Consider the following 19,393-nt stretch of genomic DNA (forward strand, 5'->3'; position numbering starts at 1 on the left):
ATTTGCTGATGTTAATATAATTATATTAGGATGATTAGTGATTAATCAATTGACCATTGACTGATTCCAACTAATTTGATTTAAATTGCTTCATCAATTTGAGAGTAAAAATTTAAGGACTATTTTGATTTTATCTGTTTAAATTTAAATTAAATCAAATTATTGGTTAAATAGTAACAATTTTGTTAATATTTAGATGATTACAAAATGATCAACATAATCAAATTAATGATTGTATTAAATTGTTTAGTTAAATCAATTACTAATGGAAACGGAAAATCATGCAAATCTAATACAGTTAATATATTAATCAAGATTAACACACAATTTAAATTGTTGATTGCATGTTTATCAGATATAATATAAACAGAGAATCAAATTAAATTGGTTGAATAAAATGTTTGATTTAAAATAAAGAAGCTGATTGTTGATGAAAATAACAATTTGCAAACTATCATTTAATAAACTAAATTATCTCAAGTGTTCAAGAAATAGAGAGATAGTAATTGATTAACCAGAATAATCAAATTGTTTAATCAACAATCAGAAATAATAATAACAATCTGAAAACAAGTAACAACAATCAGTTGACAATAGAAGACAATTAAACTTCAAAAATACATAATCCCAGGTAATCATTAACAATTAAGAATGAAAATTAAAACCTTAAATTGATACTGATTAAAATCTGAATGATGATGATGATGATTAACAGTAGACAACAAACAATTTACATTCATCGATTTGATTAATTTACAAACAACACAATCAATTTACAGTTTCATCTAAAAAAAGAAACAGAATCAAAAAAGTTTTGATAAAAAGTTCAATTGATCAAAATCTTTGAAGAACAATTTACTAATCATCTTGATCGTTAATTGTTGATTATTAACAGGTAACAGTTGAGGAATTGAGAAAGTGCTAAGGTTACAATCAAAAATAATAATAACGATAAATAATAAACAATACGGGCAAACGAATTCAAACTCGTGAATTTGAAATCGTAACAAATCAGCAACGAATTCGTTAGAACTTTTTCTTTTCGCTTCGCTCATTTTTCTGACCAATATCGTTATTAGAAAATAACTTCAACCTTCTTCTCCTCACAGACCACCTTCTTCTTCATCATCCTCATCATCTCTTTCTTTTATCTCATCACGTTCATCATCCTATTCTCATCCTTCCAGTCTCATCTCTCTCTCTCTCTCTCTCTCTCTCTCTTCGTTCTCTCTTTTATCTTCTTCTTCTTCTTCTTAACCACTTTCTCTTTTATCTTCATCATTTTCCCTGTCGCTTTCATTCGACCTCAAAAAGTCTTTTAAAAACTGCGAACAATTTTCATCTTCTTTTCACTTTAATGTTATTTTCTTGAAGACTTCGCTTCCTCATTTAGTCCTCTTGGTTTTGCATCCTCATCACCATCGAGTGTTAACTTTGTTTGTTAATAGACGAAAGAAACAAAGTTCTGAATATTATTCAGAATCTTTTTAGTATCTGAGGTTCGATAAGTGTTCAAAGTGCTTTCGATCCTTTTTTATTCTTGTCCTCCTCTCAATCGTCATAATATCGTGAAAAATTTTCTATTTCAAATTTGGAAGACATTCAGTATCATCTTCACTTTCTTCTTCTTCATCTTCATCATCATCATACTTTTCTTCATCTTGAGACAAAACTTTCTTCATTTTCAACCTTCCAACATCAAGTGATTTCCATCCCATTGGATTCAGTGTTTCAAACTTTTAATTCCGAGACTTAATTGTGTGCCAATCATTTAATAAAAAACGTTAGAAACAAAAACTTTCATTTCATCAACGTTCAAATCAATTCCTGATCGTTTGGATGATTAACTAATTGTTGCTATTTATTTGGAGAAAAACTTTTCAACGGATTAACAATTTTTCATTTTCAAATTCAACTGTTTACATCTTATGGATAATGAATTTCTTGGTAAGTAAACAACATTAATCACAATTTAATTTCCAAAATTTCAATCGACAAACAATTAAAAGATTACAAAAGTTTTCATCATGTTCGATATTTTCCCTTTTCCACCGATAGATGGAGCTTTTTTTCCCCCAACGATTTATATTCAATTAGAATTAATTTTGTTTCAATTAAAGTAGTTGATCAAAATTACTCAAATTCAGTTGAGTAAATTGATTAGTATCACTCTGTTAAAGTTAATTGTAATCAATTGATCATGTTAGCTGAAAGGTTAATTTGTTTGCGAACAGGAAAAAAAACTGTTTTCACTTTGAAGGTAAATTAATATAATTTTGATGATTAACTTGATGAGATTGATGAATATGGTTGTAACTTGTTGATTAAATTGTTGTAATTGAGAAGAAATCAAATTAATCAACAACAAGAAAACAAAAAAAGGAAGAGCAATTAACTAATTAGATATGAATTGATATCGAAAGGGATAATTATCATTTCGTGTTACAAGAAAAAGTTGATTGTTGATTGTTGATTGTTGATGAGAGTTAATTTGCTGATTATTAATCTAACTGGATTTAAATTAATCATCTTTTTATGCTCGGAAGTTGATCTTTCATTATGTATTAATATACACTTTTAATCATATTTAGTTGACGATAATAACGACAACAATTAACTTAATCAAATGGACAAACAAACGAGATAAAAAAAAAGTTATATTTATATTCAGTTGTCATCTTTTTTTTTGTTGTTAATTTTAATTGAACAATTTACAGTTAATTACGTTGACATTTTTCAATTAAGTTAGATGATGAGAATGATTAATTTATATAATAATAATTAACAACTAAATGAGTATCACAGTTTCCTGACAATTTGTTAATTCCTGATTACTTTTTTTTTCAACTAACATTCTGATTAGTATTGAGATTATTTAATTATTCACTTAATTGTAATTCTCATGTTTGTCTGATTATGAAAGTGGAAAAGTTAACAATTTATGTTAATTTAGTTATAGATTTAAATATTAATGTTAATCAGTGGAAATATTAGTTAATTAAACTTGATGATGATGATCAATTCTCTTCCTTTAATGATTAACATTGACTTTGAGTTTCGAAGCGAAAATTTTAATTTTCTTCTTGTTAATTGTTCCGTTGATTTGATTAACTGCAACATTTAAATTGAGGTGAAATCGTTAGAAATTAATTTTGATTGATTTACAATAATGTATGGAAAAAATAGGAAACAATTTAATCGGCTATCAATAATAATTAACTAATCCAGTTTCTAATTGTTCATCACTGATCATCATACTAACTAACTAGATCAACCAAATCAAACTGAAAACGATTTCAATTGAATTGAATTAAATTGTTGTTCCCCAAACAATTAAAAATTAACCATTAATAATCATCAATATTAACAAGTCTAATTTTCTGTGATTAACTTAATTTTCATCGTAATTAAAATCAAGATGAAAATATGATCCATCCGGAAGAAAGAGTTAACAATTTATATTGTCTATTATCACAATTAAAAGTTCATCGGAACGAATCAAGTGTTGATTGTTAATTTTAATAATATCATCAAACAACAATCAAGGAAACAATGATTATTGTCACCAAACAAAAAAAAACCAAATGATTAAAATGAACACAACAACAATTAACATATTGTTTATATGATTGTCATGATCATCTTAATCATCTTCCTAATTAAGTGATGATAAGATTCAGATAATCAACAATAAACACCATCAATTGTTAATTATTGTTCAGAAATAACAATTTCTGTTAATCTAATTGTTGAAATTTTCATTCTTATATTTTTTTTTCAATTAAATTGGATGAAGAAAAAAATTACAATAACAATTTAGTTAATTTAATAGATAATCATGATTATTATTAATACAATGGAAACTCGTACATAACAATTTACTAATCATCTTAATGATGATGTTAATTGTTGATAATTTTAATCACAATTTAACGTATCAATTGGTCAGTTAGTGGTCAAGAAATCGTTGTTGTTGTTGTTGTTGTTGTTTTTGCTGCACTTTGTTAACTTTAATTGATTCAAAGAAACTTTAATTATCGATCAACAATCAAAATTAATTCTTTGTCTCATCTTTAATCATCGTTATTAATCAAAATAAACTGCGATTGTCAAGAAAAAAACAACGACTTAATCATAATTTAGAATGAGAATTAAATTTAGAGGAATTAAATTTCTATTCGTAGAAATGAAAAGTTATCAATCATTTCCAATCAAAATGATTGTAATTAACATTTTATTTAATTCATCATCTTCTTATTCTTAATCATTGGCAATCAAATGATAGATTGGTAACAATTAACAGTTACTTTTGTTAACCAGTTAATTAGATTGCAATTAAAGAGTCAAAGGTTAATAGAGAAACTTTTTTCTCAATTTCTTTTCATTCAATTTTCTATTTATTTTTAAGCTTATCAATTGATGTTCACAATTTTCATTCATTTGATAATCAAATTAAATCACTAATTCAGTTGATTGATAATTGTAATCGTTTCCATTTCGTTGATTAGTAAACAAATTTAGTCTTTTCTAGTTAATTACTCAAGAGAAAAAGTTGATTTAGTTTGATCAATCGATAGAAAACCATTAGAACTTCAAAGTTTCTTATTAATATGAATTGATCATTGATTCAAGAAGATTCAACAATTAAGTTAATTGTTGAATTTCAAAGTCACTTGAATAAACTGCTCGAATCTGTAATTAACTTTGATTAGATTTTAGTTGTTAATTAGCTGAAACCTTGTTTTCATTTTGCATTTTGTGACAATCAATTTTCAAACAAGGTTTCTCAAATTGTTAATTGTTACCATTAAAATTATGATTAAAGTTAATTATCTTAATTTTGACAAGATGATGAAACTTGATTATGATGATTAAACTTTTTTTTTGTTATTATTATCAAGGTAATACTATTTTACCAAATGATTATAATCAGTGTAACAATTACAATCTAATCATGATCATTATTTATCATTAAAATTAAATTTGACCCTTGTCAAGATGATTTAATTGTATTCATATTGATACAATATCAAATTAATCTAATCACAATCAGTTAATCCAGTAGCTAAACTAATCCTAATTCCGATTAACGGTTTAAGGTTAAACGATGATAATTTAATGGAATCATTTTAATTGTTTGGATTATTGTTTTGAAACTTTGTTTTCTTCTCGAAAATGATTAAATTAGCTAATTAATCACATTTATTTTCTTAATTGTTACCAATAGAAACTCATATCTAGATTAATTACCTTCCTTTTGGTGTTAAACTTCATCAACTGTGATTCAAAACATGTAATAGTCAAGGTAAGTTTTTCCAAACTCTCATAACTATCTAAGTTAATTACTCTCTCGAATCTAATTAAATCTAATTGTTAATTACAGCGCCGTGCCAGAGTAAATGTTCAAGCACCCGAGTGGTGGAATGAGTGGTGGGGCAAATACATTCGAGATGCGATCGATCCAACGGTCAGGCCACTTTTACCCGCTTCCAATAGTTTAGATTATGATGTTCAAAGACCTGAAACTGATGAAGAGTTCAGACAATCACAAGGGTAAGTCTTTTAATTGCTAATTAATTATCATCAAGAAGAGAGAGAGAGATAATTATTGTTGATTGTTAAGAAAATGACGATATTAAATTATGATTACTGAGTTAACTTTAATTATAAATAACTTTTACCGCCTTCGTGTTTAAATTGTTAACTCAATTTATTAGTTGTATCAACTTGAAGGCGGAAGGTAAATTTAGTTACTATTAACTATTGACCGAGATCATTATGATTATTGAATGAAAATTAAATTAAATATTCGTGATTTGGTCAATCCAAAATTTAATGGTGATGATTTAGAATTGAATTGAATTAATTTTATTAAAGTTTGTAGTTGTAATTCAATTAATAGATGAAAGAAAAAAAAATTTCTTTATAAATTTATTATTCATTTAGGTTTTGTTGATTAACTTGCAATTTAATTTGATTGTGTTTACAGCCCTTCAACTCGTCGACCATCATTACCTGGACCCAGGCCACCATTTTCTCAAGTAACTGACCAACAAGGCTCAGGTCAAGTTGATGATTCTCGTTTCCGTGAGCCATCACAACCTCTCCAACCTCTTCCATCACCTCCACCCTCACCACCTCGTCGTCCAACTCCACAGAGGCCACAACAACAACAACAACCTGGTCCAGTAGTTTTTCCAAGACCAGATGACCAGGTCACAACTTTCAGTCCTCTTCCCGCTTTCCAAGAGCCAGAAACACCCGCGCCAAGACCACAATCTCCTTCCCCTCCTAGACCAAGACCTTTTCCACCACCAAGTAGACCAATTGTTAATTTCCGTCCTCAACCACAGCCCCAACCACGACCTCAACCCCAACCTCGGCCTCAATTCCAACCAAAACCACAACCTCAATTCCCACAACAGCCACAACCACAAGTGCCAACTTTAAGACCAATTAATCAAAATGAATTGCGTCCATCTCAACCTTCCCCACTTCCTCCACCATCTTCCTCATTCGTAAGGCCATCAGATCGTCCAAGACCAACTCCTCCCCGACCTACACAAGGCCAAGATTTCCGTCCAGCTCCAACACCTGGTCAACAGCTTCGTCCAGTCTCTCAAATCGACGCTTCCAGTGTTAAAGGAGGCCCACGACCTCGACCCACACCATCTCGATTTGTTCAACCAGGAACCAGTCCAAGACCCACTTTCTCCCCAGTTCCAACCTTTGCTCAAACACCAAGCCCATTTAGACCTCAACCCGTCTCACCCTCAGCACCTCTTCCCTCTCCTCCTCCAAGACAACCAACTCCATTGAGACCTCTTCCAGTACCAGGTTTTGAAGCTCGGCCCCCGTCACCTCGGTTACCTGTTCCCGCTCAGCCCAATCCATCGACTGCAGACATTGAACCAGAAATTGATTCAGAAGAGCCAGAATTGGAAGTCGTAGAGCCAACAGCTAGTCCAACTCTTCGTCCTTTCCCAGCACCAAGACCAATTCCTCAAGCCCCTCAACCCGCTCAACCTCGACCTGTCCCCTCATTCAGACCAGTTCCCCAACAGCCAAGACCAACCGCTCCTCCTCCAGTAAAAGGAAGACCAGTATTCGTTGAAAAGTAAGTACCCAAATTGGGCTAACAAACTAAATTAATTTACTAAACACTTTTCATCTCCCAATCTCAGCGATCGAAACAATGTTCAACAACCAACTTTCCGTCCAACTGTACGACCTGCAATAACAACAACCGTTGGTCCAACCCAAACTTTCCGACCTCGACCCGATGTTACTCTTGGTCCTCGCCCTGCAGTTACTTTCGCCCCAAGACCAGCAGTTACTTTCGCTCCTCGACCCGCTGTTACATTTGCCCCACGACCAGTTACCCAAACATTTGCCCCACGTCCAGTCACTCAAACTTTTGCTCCTCGACCTCAAATTGTCCAAGAATCAACAACTCGAGCACCACTTCAACCAAGACCTCAAGTATTCGAGGAACGGCCAGCTCCATTTAGACAGCCAACCGAACGACCAGCAACTAAAGGCGGTAGAAGACCACAACAACCTTTAGGTCCCGTTTTCCAACCACGACCCATCCAAACCACACAATCACCTACATTCCGAGATGTGTCCACTCTTAGACCTTTTCCCACTCCAGCGAAACCAGTTGATGATATTTTCGACACCGAGGAGCCAGAAGAGGTCACAGACCAAGAAGAACCAATCACTTCCTCTCCAGCACCAACCAGGCCAACTTTACCACCACGAAGGCCACAACCAACATTAGCACCAAGACCAACTTTCCCACAAAGGTACTTAAAATTATTGAGTTAACTCAAACGATTAATCAAATACTTTAAAATCAGATCAATCTTTCAATCAAAATGCTGACAGGTGATCAAAGATCTTAAAAGATCATTTTAATTGTTATCATATATCAATAACTGTTAATTAGTTAGATTATCAAGACCATTTAAAGATCAATTAGAACGATGATTGAAAAGTTAATCTCTTCCGATTGAGCTTTGATCAATTCATCATTTTTTTTTTCGGTTACACGATTCAAGGATTAAAAATGTTAACAATCAATTGATTGTCAATAATACTTTTCAACAATCTACTTAATCTTTAAATTGATAATAGAGATGAAAAATATTACAATTAACATTATTATCTTATTATCACGTTTTAAAATTAGACCCGCACCAAGACCTGCACCGACACGAGCACCAAAAGCTGAAGATACTGAAGACGATCAACAAGTTGATCAAGAACAATCGATAACAACATCCCGTCCAGTGGCCATTCCAAGTCGTCCTTCTGTTCCTTTGAGGCCAACACCATCTCCAGCTCGACCTTTCTTCCAGCCCACTTTCAGACCATCAACAGTAATCACAACAACAACAACAACCACGACAACCCAAAGTCCAATTGAACCTGAGCAAGATGAGGAGCAGCCCGAACAACCTGAACAACCTGAACAACCTCAGTCAACTTTTGGCCAACGAATTCCCCGACCTAGACCAGTATCGAATCCAACAACAACCACAACACCAGCACAACGACAACCTGACGGAGTTAAATTGCCACCCACTAGAAATCCTCGTCCTCAACCAGACAGTCAAATCAGAGGTATAATAATTAATAAGATCAATTTAGATCAATTAAGTTTACAATTTGTTTTTTTTTCTTCCTCTTCAATTTTCAGAACAAGTTCCGTTCCGACCTCGTCCAATCCCGACAACTACTCAGCCATCAGTCACTGTTACTCAACAAGAAGATGAGAACGAACCGGAAGAGGAAACAAGGGCACCATTCCAACCTCAACAACCCCAAACACCAAGTCCATTCCGTCCTCAGCAGCCCACTCAAGGTCCGGTTACTTTACGACCACAGCGACCAATTGAAATTGTAACAACTCAAAGGCCACCAATCAAAACACCAGTTCGTCCAACTCCAGGTCAAACAGTAAGACCTTTCCAACCAGCAACTTTCCGACCCCGACCAGTGTTTACAACAACATTGGCACCAACAACAACTATTCGTCCAGTTATAAGTACATCTCAAACTTTTGATGAAGATTATGAAGATACTCAAGCACCCGTTGAACCAAGTCAACGACCAGTACAAGAAGTTGTCACAACTCGACCTCGGCCACAGCAACCAGGTTTCACTAATCCCCCACGGCCATCAACGCAAACTTTTACACCAACAACATTGCGACCATCATTAGTACCCCAAGTACCAATCAGAGTAACAACAGAACGACCTGAAACAATTGCCCCGATTGATCAATCATCGGTTGATTATGATGATGGTTCAAATGAACAAGAATTCACTGCACCAGATTTTCAACCTACTCGACGTCCATCATCAGGTTCAAGTGAGCCAGATACTCAAATAATTACAAGGCCAGGTAACAATTAACAAGAATTAAATGATAAAAACATGATAGACAATAAAAGTACTAATAATTTGAACCTTTTCTTTCAAAACGTGAACAGAAACACCTCGACCTCAGCCACAACCACAGCCACAACCACAACCTCGACCCCAACCTCAACCCCAACAACCATTACAACCACAGTTGCCTCAACCCACTCGACCTCAACTTCCCGTGCCAAGTCGTCCCCAACAACCACGAGATGAGCCTGAACCTCGACCAAGGCCACAACTTCCCGCTCTTCCAAGTACACGACGACCAACAGGTCCACGAGTTCCCAGTGGCAAACGACCAACTGGTAAAACACCAAACACAAATGCAGCAATAGTTTACAATCCACCTCTTGGACCAGCGATTAGTATCGATAGACCTGATCGACCACTTCCAGATGGTTCGATGCCCGAATGTACATTATTAGGAACCAATTATTGTATTTTAACAAAAGATTATCCCATGTAAGTAAATTAAGATATCCAAGTGTTAACAAAACGGTTACAAGTAAAACCAAAACAACCGGACACCAATCAACTGACCATTAATGTTAATCGTTATTTTTTTTCCTTCTTTTCTTTCAACTAAATCACTAATTAGGGATGGAATTAATGAAGTAGTTAACCGAAGTTATTCCAGAATAAAACTTATGTACGAAGAATTACAAACAGTTGGTGATCCTGATCTATTTAAAAGTCATGTCGGCGATTCTCTTGCCGCTAAAGGTCAATTTGCTTGTGAAGTTGAGGCCAATACAATGAAACCCGGTTGGGCCAAGGATGAGATCACAAAGGAATGGATGATTATCGTTAACACTGACCTTTTCCCTCAACAAGTACGAACAGAAAGTTGCAAGTAAGTAACCCACAACTAGAAATGTCCAATCAATAACAATTTTCCCTAAACAATTAACGACAACAATTAATTTTCTCTTCCTTATAGACGGCCTAATGAACCTTGTTCCTTTGTTGCTCCTTATTATGAGTCCACTTGCCAACAACGATACAGTTTACATCGGCTGATTGCCGTTGATCCTCACGATCCAGGTAAAAGTCCGGTTGTCGCTTTGTTCAAATTCCCGGCTGGTTGTTCGTGTCGTGTTCATCCGGTACGAATTTCTCAGGTCGGAGAAAAATCTTCGAAATAGAAACTTTTTCAACTTTTTGTTATTCTAAAGAGAAAAAAAAATACACATATGATTAAATCATCACGAAAACAAATGAACAATTATAATTAAATCAAAAAAAAAAGTAATCATTTTCATTTTGTAAATTAGTTTTGTTGTAATGCAATTGATAATTAATTAAAAAAAGCATCACTTTTTATGCCTTAATTTCAATCACTTATTGATGATATTGAAAATAAAGATTTACCAAATTGTTTGTAACATAAAATTACAAAATTGATTGACTGTATATTAAATTTGATTAATAAATTAATTGGAATAATTTTCTCTCGTTAACAATTTAATGTAAAGATTAAGCGACACTTTCTCTTGATTCGATAACGGGTCCTAGGTTAATATAGATTTTATGATAAATCCATGAGACTTGAGGCTCTGATCCTCCAGTTGATTTAGTTTGGATAACACTGTTGACAAAATCGTGTTTCAATCGGAAACAAATCCTACAATCACCGGAACCAATTGTTGGTGAAACTTGTAACCTCAGTCCAATTTTGTTGCCCCGACGAAAAGTTATAAGTCTAAAGTTAATAATGATAATTAAAGAGAGAAAGAAAATAAAGATAAAGAAGATGATTAAGTCAAAAATAATGATATCCAAGTGTTAATCCAATTATAGAAATGAATTATAATATAGTCTCTCTATCTCTCTGTTTCTTTCTGAATCTCTCGATTGAAATGAATTAACTAATTTAGAGAAACAACTTTCAAGGCTTTTTAACTTATTGGGATTTCAGCTTATGTCTAAAAGGCGAAAGATTAACTATTCCTTTCCTGGTCTTAATCTTAATCTCTCTCTCTCTCTCTTCTTGGAAGATAAATAATAACGAGTCTTGTTTCTTTTTCTTCCTCTATCCTTTTGCCGCAAAATAAAAGCTTCTGGTTTCCACTGGTAATGTTAATTGTTTACTTCTTTTCCCACCGAGAGGACGATAGAGAGAGAGAGAGAGAGTGAGAGTTGATGAGAGTAGATAATCAGTAAAGTTGAATGCACTTACTGAGGATCATCATTGTAACGATTTTTCTGAGTAGAGTCCAATTCTAATTCAAGTGTATCATCTTTACATTCCAGGATAAACTCTGATTTTGGGAGGATCACTTTCCCTGTGATAGTTTCATTCATCTCATCTTCATTAAGAGGATGAAGTGAAATATTCATCCCGTATTGGTAAGGATTCTTGAAGGTTAATTCAACCGTTGATTCGGAAAATGGGTATAACTTTGGTTTAGATGCAATCTTAACTTCAGGAATATCATAACTGTCAAGAAGATGAGAGAAAAGAGAGAAACAAAACAAAACAATTAACTTTCTTTTTTTTTTGCCTTTTCTAGGTTATGATTAAGATAATCAGATTTAACTGATTGAGCATGAAGATGGGTTAATGTACTTACTAGGCGGACAATTGAATTTTAAATTTAATTGAAGATGAATTATATTCTGGTTTGATTAGATTGTGATCACATTCTTTACATCGAAGTGATCTTTTAACATAGAGCATTTTACTTATTGGATAAAACTTCTCAACGGGTCCAGGTTGAATTTCTATTTGCATTAATCTTTGCTCGATTGTACTAATCTCCATCTCATTTAAATCTCTATTGTAATAATCTTCAATTTTAAGTGGTTCCAATTGATCGGTTGCTATTGATGGTTCCAATTTAATGTCAGTTAAAGATTTAGACGTTGGCATATAGTTAGAACTTGTTCTACCCGCTTTAGTTCGTAAGCTTTCGGTTAATTTGGCTGAAAGGGAAGCCGATATTCCATATTTATCTAATAGATGAATAGCATGACCTGGTCTTGGATTAATTCGTTTCTTTTCCTTTTCCATTCTTTCTCTTTGAGCGATTACTCGATAATGTTCAACAAGACCTTCGATACGTTTCTTATTTGGAACTTCAACTTCAGGCCAACCACCAGAACCTTTAAGATAAATAGGAGAGAGAGAGAGAATTGAATGAATCAACAATAAAGGAGAAGAATAAAAGAGAAATGATTAAATTAGATACGGATGTCAATCATTATTGGAAAATCATCGTTCTGGTGAGTAATACAAACCTACTAATTGATCAGGAATCCCAACATCTTTTGAACTCCATTTACAATAAGAGCAAAGTAGAACCTGAGCTTTCCTGGTGGTCATCCCGTTTGGATCGGTTTCGCTGGGAACTGAGGCTAAAAATGTCCTCGGAGTAAATGTATGCATACAAACGGGACATTGGAAGCATGATGCACATCTAATGGGTTAATTGACATAACGAAAACGATTACAAATTTTGAAAGAAAAGGAGGACAGACAATATACATCATATACTATATTTATACAATAAAGTTAATTGTATCAATAGAGTACATAAAATTGAAATTAATTAACAACAGGAAGCTTTGAAATAGTAAAATCAATAGACTAACAGATATGTTAATCCAATAGAAACAACAAAAAAATAGTAATAGCCAATAATAGATGAGTCATAATGATTGAGGTCTCTCACTCTTTCTCTCTCTCTCTCTCTCTCTTTCAGGGAGGAGGATGGACAGGGAAATGAGAACTGTTGTTACAAAGTAAAAGAATATGAAGAAAAGATTTAATCAGTCGAATGAGATTAATTAGCTTACTTGTTTTTCTTTAATTTAGCATCAACCGTTGGAATATATTCTAAACAATGTTGACAATATTGGGAGTCAACCTAAAAAAAATAAAAGAAAAGGTTCATTTGAGATGTGAAAATTGTCATTGGAAGAGAAAAGAATAAAATTAATCAAATGATTAGAATGAAGATTGACAAGATGATTTGATTGTCACAATTAGAAACAATTGTAACAATCAAAAAAAGAGAAAAATAATTAAAACCATACAAACCTCATGAGAGACACAATCTTTACACCTTATCTTTAAACAGTAACGACAAAAGTAAATATGAGTCAATGGTTTACAATGGCCACATGAACACTCATAGAGAACCTTATTAGATGAGAATATTTCATTAATTATATCCATGGTAATTAGAATAAGAATAAATAATAACCAAAGTAAAAATTAAGAACATCAATTATTATGGAAAAATAAAAAGGAAGAACAGAAAAAAAAATGTAAACAAAAACCGAAAAATCGGCGAAAATCGATTAACTAACCGAAAGAAAATCGAAAATATCGATTTTCTCTCAAAAAAGAGTAAACGATTAATCGGAGGAAGGAAATGAGAAAAAAAATAAATAAAAACAAATCGATTTTTGAGAGAAAAAAAAACAAACTTTTTTTTGTACTTAGTTGGTACTTCCAACAACAACAACAACAACAAGTTAACAATTTGATATTAGTAAATTATAAAAAGTAATTATAAAAGCATGTCGACCAATTTATCAACAATTATCATGTTAATAATGGTTATTCCTAGTAAACTAATGTGTACACTTTTTTGGTATTGTTTAATTGTTTCAACCTTTTCAGCAATTAATGCCGCTTCAGCTTCACTTGGTTCCAATGGTGGTGGTGGTAAATCAATTGACCAACTAACCGGTGATATAAGTATCGGCGGAGGTTTAAGTGAAAACGGTGAAACTGAACCTGGAGGTGGAAATGTTAATAGTGCCGGTGGAGGTTTAATCAGTTACAGTGTCCGTTGTCCACCCTCACATTTAATTAAACCTTGTGATTGTGTTGAAATTGAGAAAGGTTTAGAAAGTGAATTCAATGAGAATGAATCTCTTGCTTTAACCAATGAAACCAATGAAAGTTCATCGTCATCCTCATCTAATCATCAGGGTGTAACCGGTGATGAAATAAATGTTAATAGTGAACCTCATCCCGATATTATTGAGACAGTTGTCTTTTGTAAACATATATATTCAAGGAAACAATTAATGGAGAGTATGAAAGCATTTAAACGCCATAGAATTAATTATCTTGTTATTGATTCTTGTTCCATTCCTCCATTTCCAACCAATATCTTCAATCAGATCAACATTTTATGGATGGAAGTGTTAAATTCAACGATCCAATTTCGAGAAAATTTCTTCGAGTGTGGTGCTGCCTGCCTATGAACAATCAAATCAACAATTCGAACATCGAACTTAATTTTTATCGAACTTTTTTTTTCTAATTTATTTGATTAAAATCTTATATTCTAAACAAAAAGAACTTTTTTTTTCTAAAAAGAAAAACTTTAATTATGATTAACTAATTTCTCTCTCTTTCTCTCATTCACTTTGCTGACATTTGTACAACTATTTTTCGTTTTTTTTTCTTAATCATCAAACAACAATTAAAATGATTATAACAATTTATATATTTTTCTTCATTGTAAATGATTCAATGATTAACAATCAACGACAATGTTAATTGAATGTCGTCATTTAATTGATTAACTTTCAAATGTCTTGGATTAAAAGTATTGTTTAAACTTTAATATTAAAGAGAAACTTTAATTACATTGTTAATAGTTAATTGTCTAAATAATAATTATTAACGATTAGACTTTACATGTATGGATGATGATGATGATGATGATTATTATTATTATAATGATAATGATTAACTTTCATGATCAATTGTATGAGTTGAATTGTATTATTTGTAAACTAATCATGCGAATTGATTGTCAGGAGAAAAGTTTTGATTGACTTTGATTGTGAATGTTAAGGTTTCCATCATCATCATCAACATCATTATCGTTTATTGTTGAAAACTTTTTTTCTTTCATTGCAATTAAGAAGATGATTTAACTTAACGTAATACAGGATGAACAAGGAATTATGTTAATCATCATCATCATCATTTTAATGATTAGCAATTTAGAGAATAAAAAGTTTACAATTGTTACACAAAGAGAGAAAAAGGTAGAAAATTTTTCAAGGTAAACAAAGGAAAAGAACAATTTTTTTTTCTATTCTCCATCTTAAAAGATGATGATGATGATGATGATGTTGTTGTTGTTGTAGATGATGAGGAAGATAAAGATGAGATGATGAAGATAAGGCCAAAGATGACAGTTACCTAGTGACTTGGTACATCCTTTTGTCTTTTATTTTCTCATCCTTTATCATCTGCTTTTGTCTTCTTCTTTTCTTCCATCTTTCTGTAATCACCCTGAGGCTAGAAATATAAATATATCTTTCTAATGGACAAATGATTATCATGGTTACTTTTTTTTTGTTTTTGATTCTCTTAAATTGTTTGACTAATTTTACTTGTTTACAGCATAATAATCATCTTCCTTTTTTATCATTTCAAATTATCACCATAAATCATCATCATCTTTTTATTATTTGTTTAATTTCTCTCCCTCTCGCTCTCTCTCATCTTTTGTTGATCATCGTCATCATGATGATAATTTATCCACTTTACTCTTTACAAAGTAATAACATAGCAACGAGATCAACTTCCGCGTATTATTATCAAGGTGATGTTATCTTATCATCATCTGTTTATTCAAGTTCATTGTTAATCAACAGATGATGACGATGATGATGATGAAAAAACCATCAACACTAATAGAAGATGAAAAAAAAAATGATGAAATTTTGTATGAAAACAAAAAAAAAGTTAACCAGGTTTTCATTATTATTGTGATATTTTTACCTGCTTTTTGTTGGGTGAACATTATATTATCATGATTACCTTTTGATTGTGTTAATGATGATAATGATGATTACGATTATTGTATAATTATGTTGATTTCTATTTAGTTTGATTTAATGTCAACAGTAAACAATCACAATGAACCTTGTCAATGACCGAGATCTGAATAAGTTGTTTTCTTTTTACCTTTAAGTTGCCAAGATAAAACTAAACTACCATATCTATTTGGGTTGACACTGAATCTACATTGAGTTTTTATGGTCGATACAAGTATCTAAGTGAAAAAGGTGAAGGAGGACAAAAAGATGCAGAGATTAGTAAGATAGAGAGTGAGTGAGACGTAGTGAGAACGAGAGAGAGAGAGAAATGGGAGGATAAAGAGGCCAAGAGGAGATGAAAGCTAAAATTATCGACGAGAAGCTACAATGGTAAATAGAGATTAAGATTCCGGTTCCTTTTTCAACCTTATCCTTGATCATCATAATCTTGTCTCCATTTTATATACCGACAGTGTAGATAATAATAATAATAATAGTAAAACGATTAAGAAAACGACGACCACGACAAACGACTTTAAATCCTTGGCCTTGAGCCCAAAAATCTTAAGGGATGTTGTTTGTTACTGTTGATAATCATCATCATCATGTTATATCTTCAGTGTTTCTTTCATCATCATCATCATCATCTTGTCATCTTCTTCTTTTAACTTGGAAATTGCAAATTCTGCAAAAACTGTTGAACGAACTACAATTTTATCCTTAATTCCGGTTGACTACTTCACCTCTCTCTCTCCAAGAATTAACACCCAAACATCTCAACCCTCATCTTAATCATCCTCATCATCATTCAAATCATCATCTTCATCCTCATCCTCATCACCATCTTCTTATCTTGTAACAAAATTAAAGTTGACAGTTTGTAATAAGAAAGCAAGAAAAAAAATATAGTAAACTCATCACTAGAAAATGTTGAACACGAAAACGTTTACTATCATTTTCTGTTGTTTTTATTCATGATTCTCGCAGCAAAATGTTTACCTTAAAATAAACTGACATGAGCCCATAAACTATTGCAAATGTTGATGTATATTTGTGATGGTTGCAGTTTGTTTTCATGGTTGTGATGATTTAAATAATTTGCTATTTAAATATACAGATTAACTTGGCAGTGAATGTGTACATTTTTCTTGCTCAATTGAACAGTTAATTGCAATTAAATGTTGCAGTAATAATAATGAAAAGCAAAAAGTTTCCAATGAAAACAGAAAAAAAAAGTTAATTTATCTCAATCTTTTTGGGTTACAAAGTTTTACAAGAAAAAAAAAGTAATAATATCAACATAAGAAAACAATTGCATTTATCTCAATTATCATTGGATTCAATGTAGAAAAAAAGTTAAACCTTTTGTTTTATCATTAACACCAGCAACAATTTTCTTGTCTCTTTTTCTCAATGATTAGTTGATTACGATTAATTGATTGTAATTATCTAAATTACGTATGAATGGTTACCTTATATCATTGTTTTTCGGGTTTAACAAGCATTTTCTGGTCATGGTTTGCTTAACATTAAGCTAACCAGTCGTCGCTTTCATTTGCTTTATATAATTACTATCAAGTGATTGCTCATCATTATCTTCATCTTCATCTTCACCTTTCTGTCTCTGTCTCTCTCTCGTTTATCATCTGTCATCTTCTTTACCTTTACCTTTGTCTTCTGTCTCTAAGGCTTCTCAATCATCTGCATCAACATCAATTCACCTTATCAGTTGTTTAAACTTTCACTATTTAAATTAACCTCTCATAAGAATCAACAATCAAGTTGATAAGGTTTCAGATTTGATTGATTTTTTTAGGCTAATTACCGTGATTGGAAAAATATAAATTAACAATTAACCTTTTAAATGGATAAAGAGAGAGAGAGAGAGAGAGATGAAGCAAATTTACATTTGATTTTGTGATTAGCATAAATGGTAAACTGTGATTTGATTGTAACAAACAAATTAAATTATAATCAACTTTGTGATACCAACGTTAACTATTCTGGTTAGAGGCTATTAGGAAAGGTCAGTGAATAAAATGAATTGGGTTTGACCTTATTGACCATAAGGAAAAACGAAATGGAAAATATTACATTTATCCAATTATTATTCTTAATAATAAATGTACTGTATGTATGGGGATGGATGAAAATAAAAAGGTAATTAAGTTAATTTTCTGGGCAAGGAAATGTTTGATTGTCACTTTTAAATGTTGTTGATTTGTTGTTGTTTTCCAAATCATACATGAGACTCAAGAGGGTATGCAAATTGTAAAGATAGAAAGCTGAATATTAAGGTTTGGTAAACAACAATTACCAAGGAAAAAAAAAGTAAAGGTAATAACAAAAGTGTTATAAAGAGCAACCAAAATTAGTTGATTGAGAGCAACAAATACAACATGTAGTTTACAACAGAAAATAAAATAGAATTGGAAATGTTTTTATCAATGGAAAACAACAAGAATCACATTCACATTGTCAAATAATTTCAAGCTGAATAGTTTTCTCTTATTGACTTAGGTTCAATTCAAAGATAACCACTAGTAAATAACCACAAGAGAATCACAAAGAAAGAGAGAGAGAGAGAGAGAGAGATTGGATGATAACGGAAGATATTCTGTGTTGATGAAGATGAGAATGGAGATAAAAGTATATATAACATTAACCATGTTCAAAATGTAGGTAAGGATAATATGATTGTGGATAAAAATAGTAGTTAGACAAAGACCGGTTCTGACACAAGTGTCCATACTAGCACAAAGTGTCCATACTAACACAGGGTTTCTAGCACAAGTGTCCATACTGGCACAGAAGTGTCCATACTGGACCAAACTTTTAGCGGGAAATTCAAACATTTTTCTGCAAATAATACCAACATTCGGTGACCTTATTTCAGGTCAATTTTTAGCGGGAAATTCAAATAAATTCAAAAGATTCTGGAACTAATACCAACTTTCGATGACCTTATTTCAGGTCAATTTTTTAGCGGGAAATTCAAATTTTTAAATCAACATTTACTTAACTCTGGGTTGACATTCAGTGAACTTCTACTCTATAAAGTGTCCATACTAGCACAAAGTGTCCATACTGGACCAAACTTTTGGAGGGAAATTCAAATTTTTGTAAAAAAAGTATAAAAGAGGATGAGCTGACGGTAGGCAGC

The 19,393-nt window shown here is 32.2% G+C and overlaps 3 protein-coding genes across 3 annotated transcripts; 2 read left to right on the top strand and 1 right to left on the bottom strand.

Moving 5' to 3' along the window:
• The first annotated feature begins 1,319 nt into the window (after positions 1-1,319).
• On the top strand, positions 1,320-10,832 carry LOC128394889 (uncharacterized). The gene is made up of 10 exons (XM_053355261.1): positions 1,320-1,947; positions 5,228-5,305; positions 5,384-5,553; positions 5,990-7,117; positions 7,185-7,808; positions 8,195-8,628; positions 8,705-9,412; positions 9,501-9,894; positions 10,031-10,285; positions 10,373-10,832. The coding sequence occupies exons 1-10, from the start codon at positions 1,936-1,938 to the stop codon at positions 10,575-10,577; spliced, it is 4,008 nt and encodes a 1,335-aa protein (XP_053211236.1). The 5' UTR covers positions 1,320-1,935; the 3' UTR covers positions 10,578-10,832.
• On the bottom strand, positions 10,669-13,690 carry LOC128394563 (dynactin subunit 4-like). Its single transcript, XM_053354898.1, has 6 exons — positions 13,475-13,690; positions 13,231-13,301; positions 12,673-12,851; positions 12,006-12,537; positions 11,612-11,872; positions 10,669-11,134 (listed from the first exon to the last, which is right to left on the bottom strand). Exons 1-6 carry the CDS (start codon positions 13,610-13,612, stop codon positions 10,909-10,911), a joined length of 1,407 nt encoding a protein of 468 aa, XP_053210873.1. The 5' UTR covers positions 13,613-13,690; the 3' UTR covers positions 10,669-10,908.
• A 186-nt stretch (positions 13,691-13,876) lies between these two features.
• On the top strand, positions 13,877-14,900 carry LOC128395044 (uncharacterized). Its single transcript, XM_053355435.1, has one exon. It carries the CDS (start codon positions 13,960-13,962, stop codon positions 14,653-14,655), a length of 696 nt encoding a protein of 231 aa, XP_053211410.1. The 5' UTR covers positions 13,877-13,959; the 3' UTR covers positions 14,656-14,900.
• Positions 14,901-19,393: the final 4,493 nt, after the last annotated feature.

This window comes from Panonychus citri, unplaced genomic scaffold (assembly GCF_014898815.1).
Source record: "Panonychus citri isolate SS breed McGregor unplaced genomic scaffold, ASM1489881v1 Contig00140, whole genome shotgun sequence".
NCBI classification, from domain to species: Eukaryota; Metazoa; Arthropoda; class Arachnida; order Trombidiformes; family Tetranychidae; genus Panonychus; species Panonychus citri.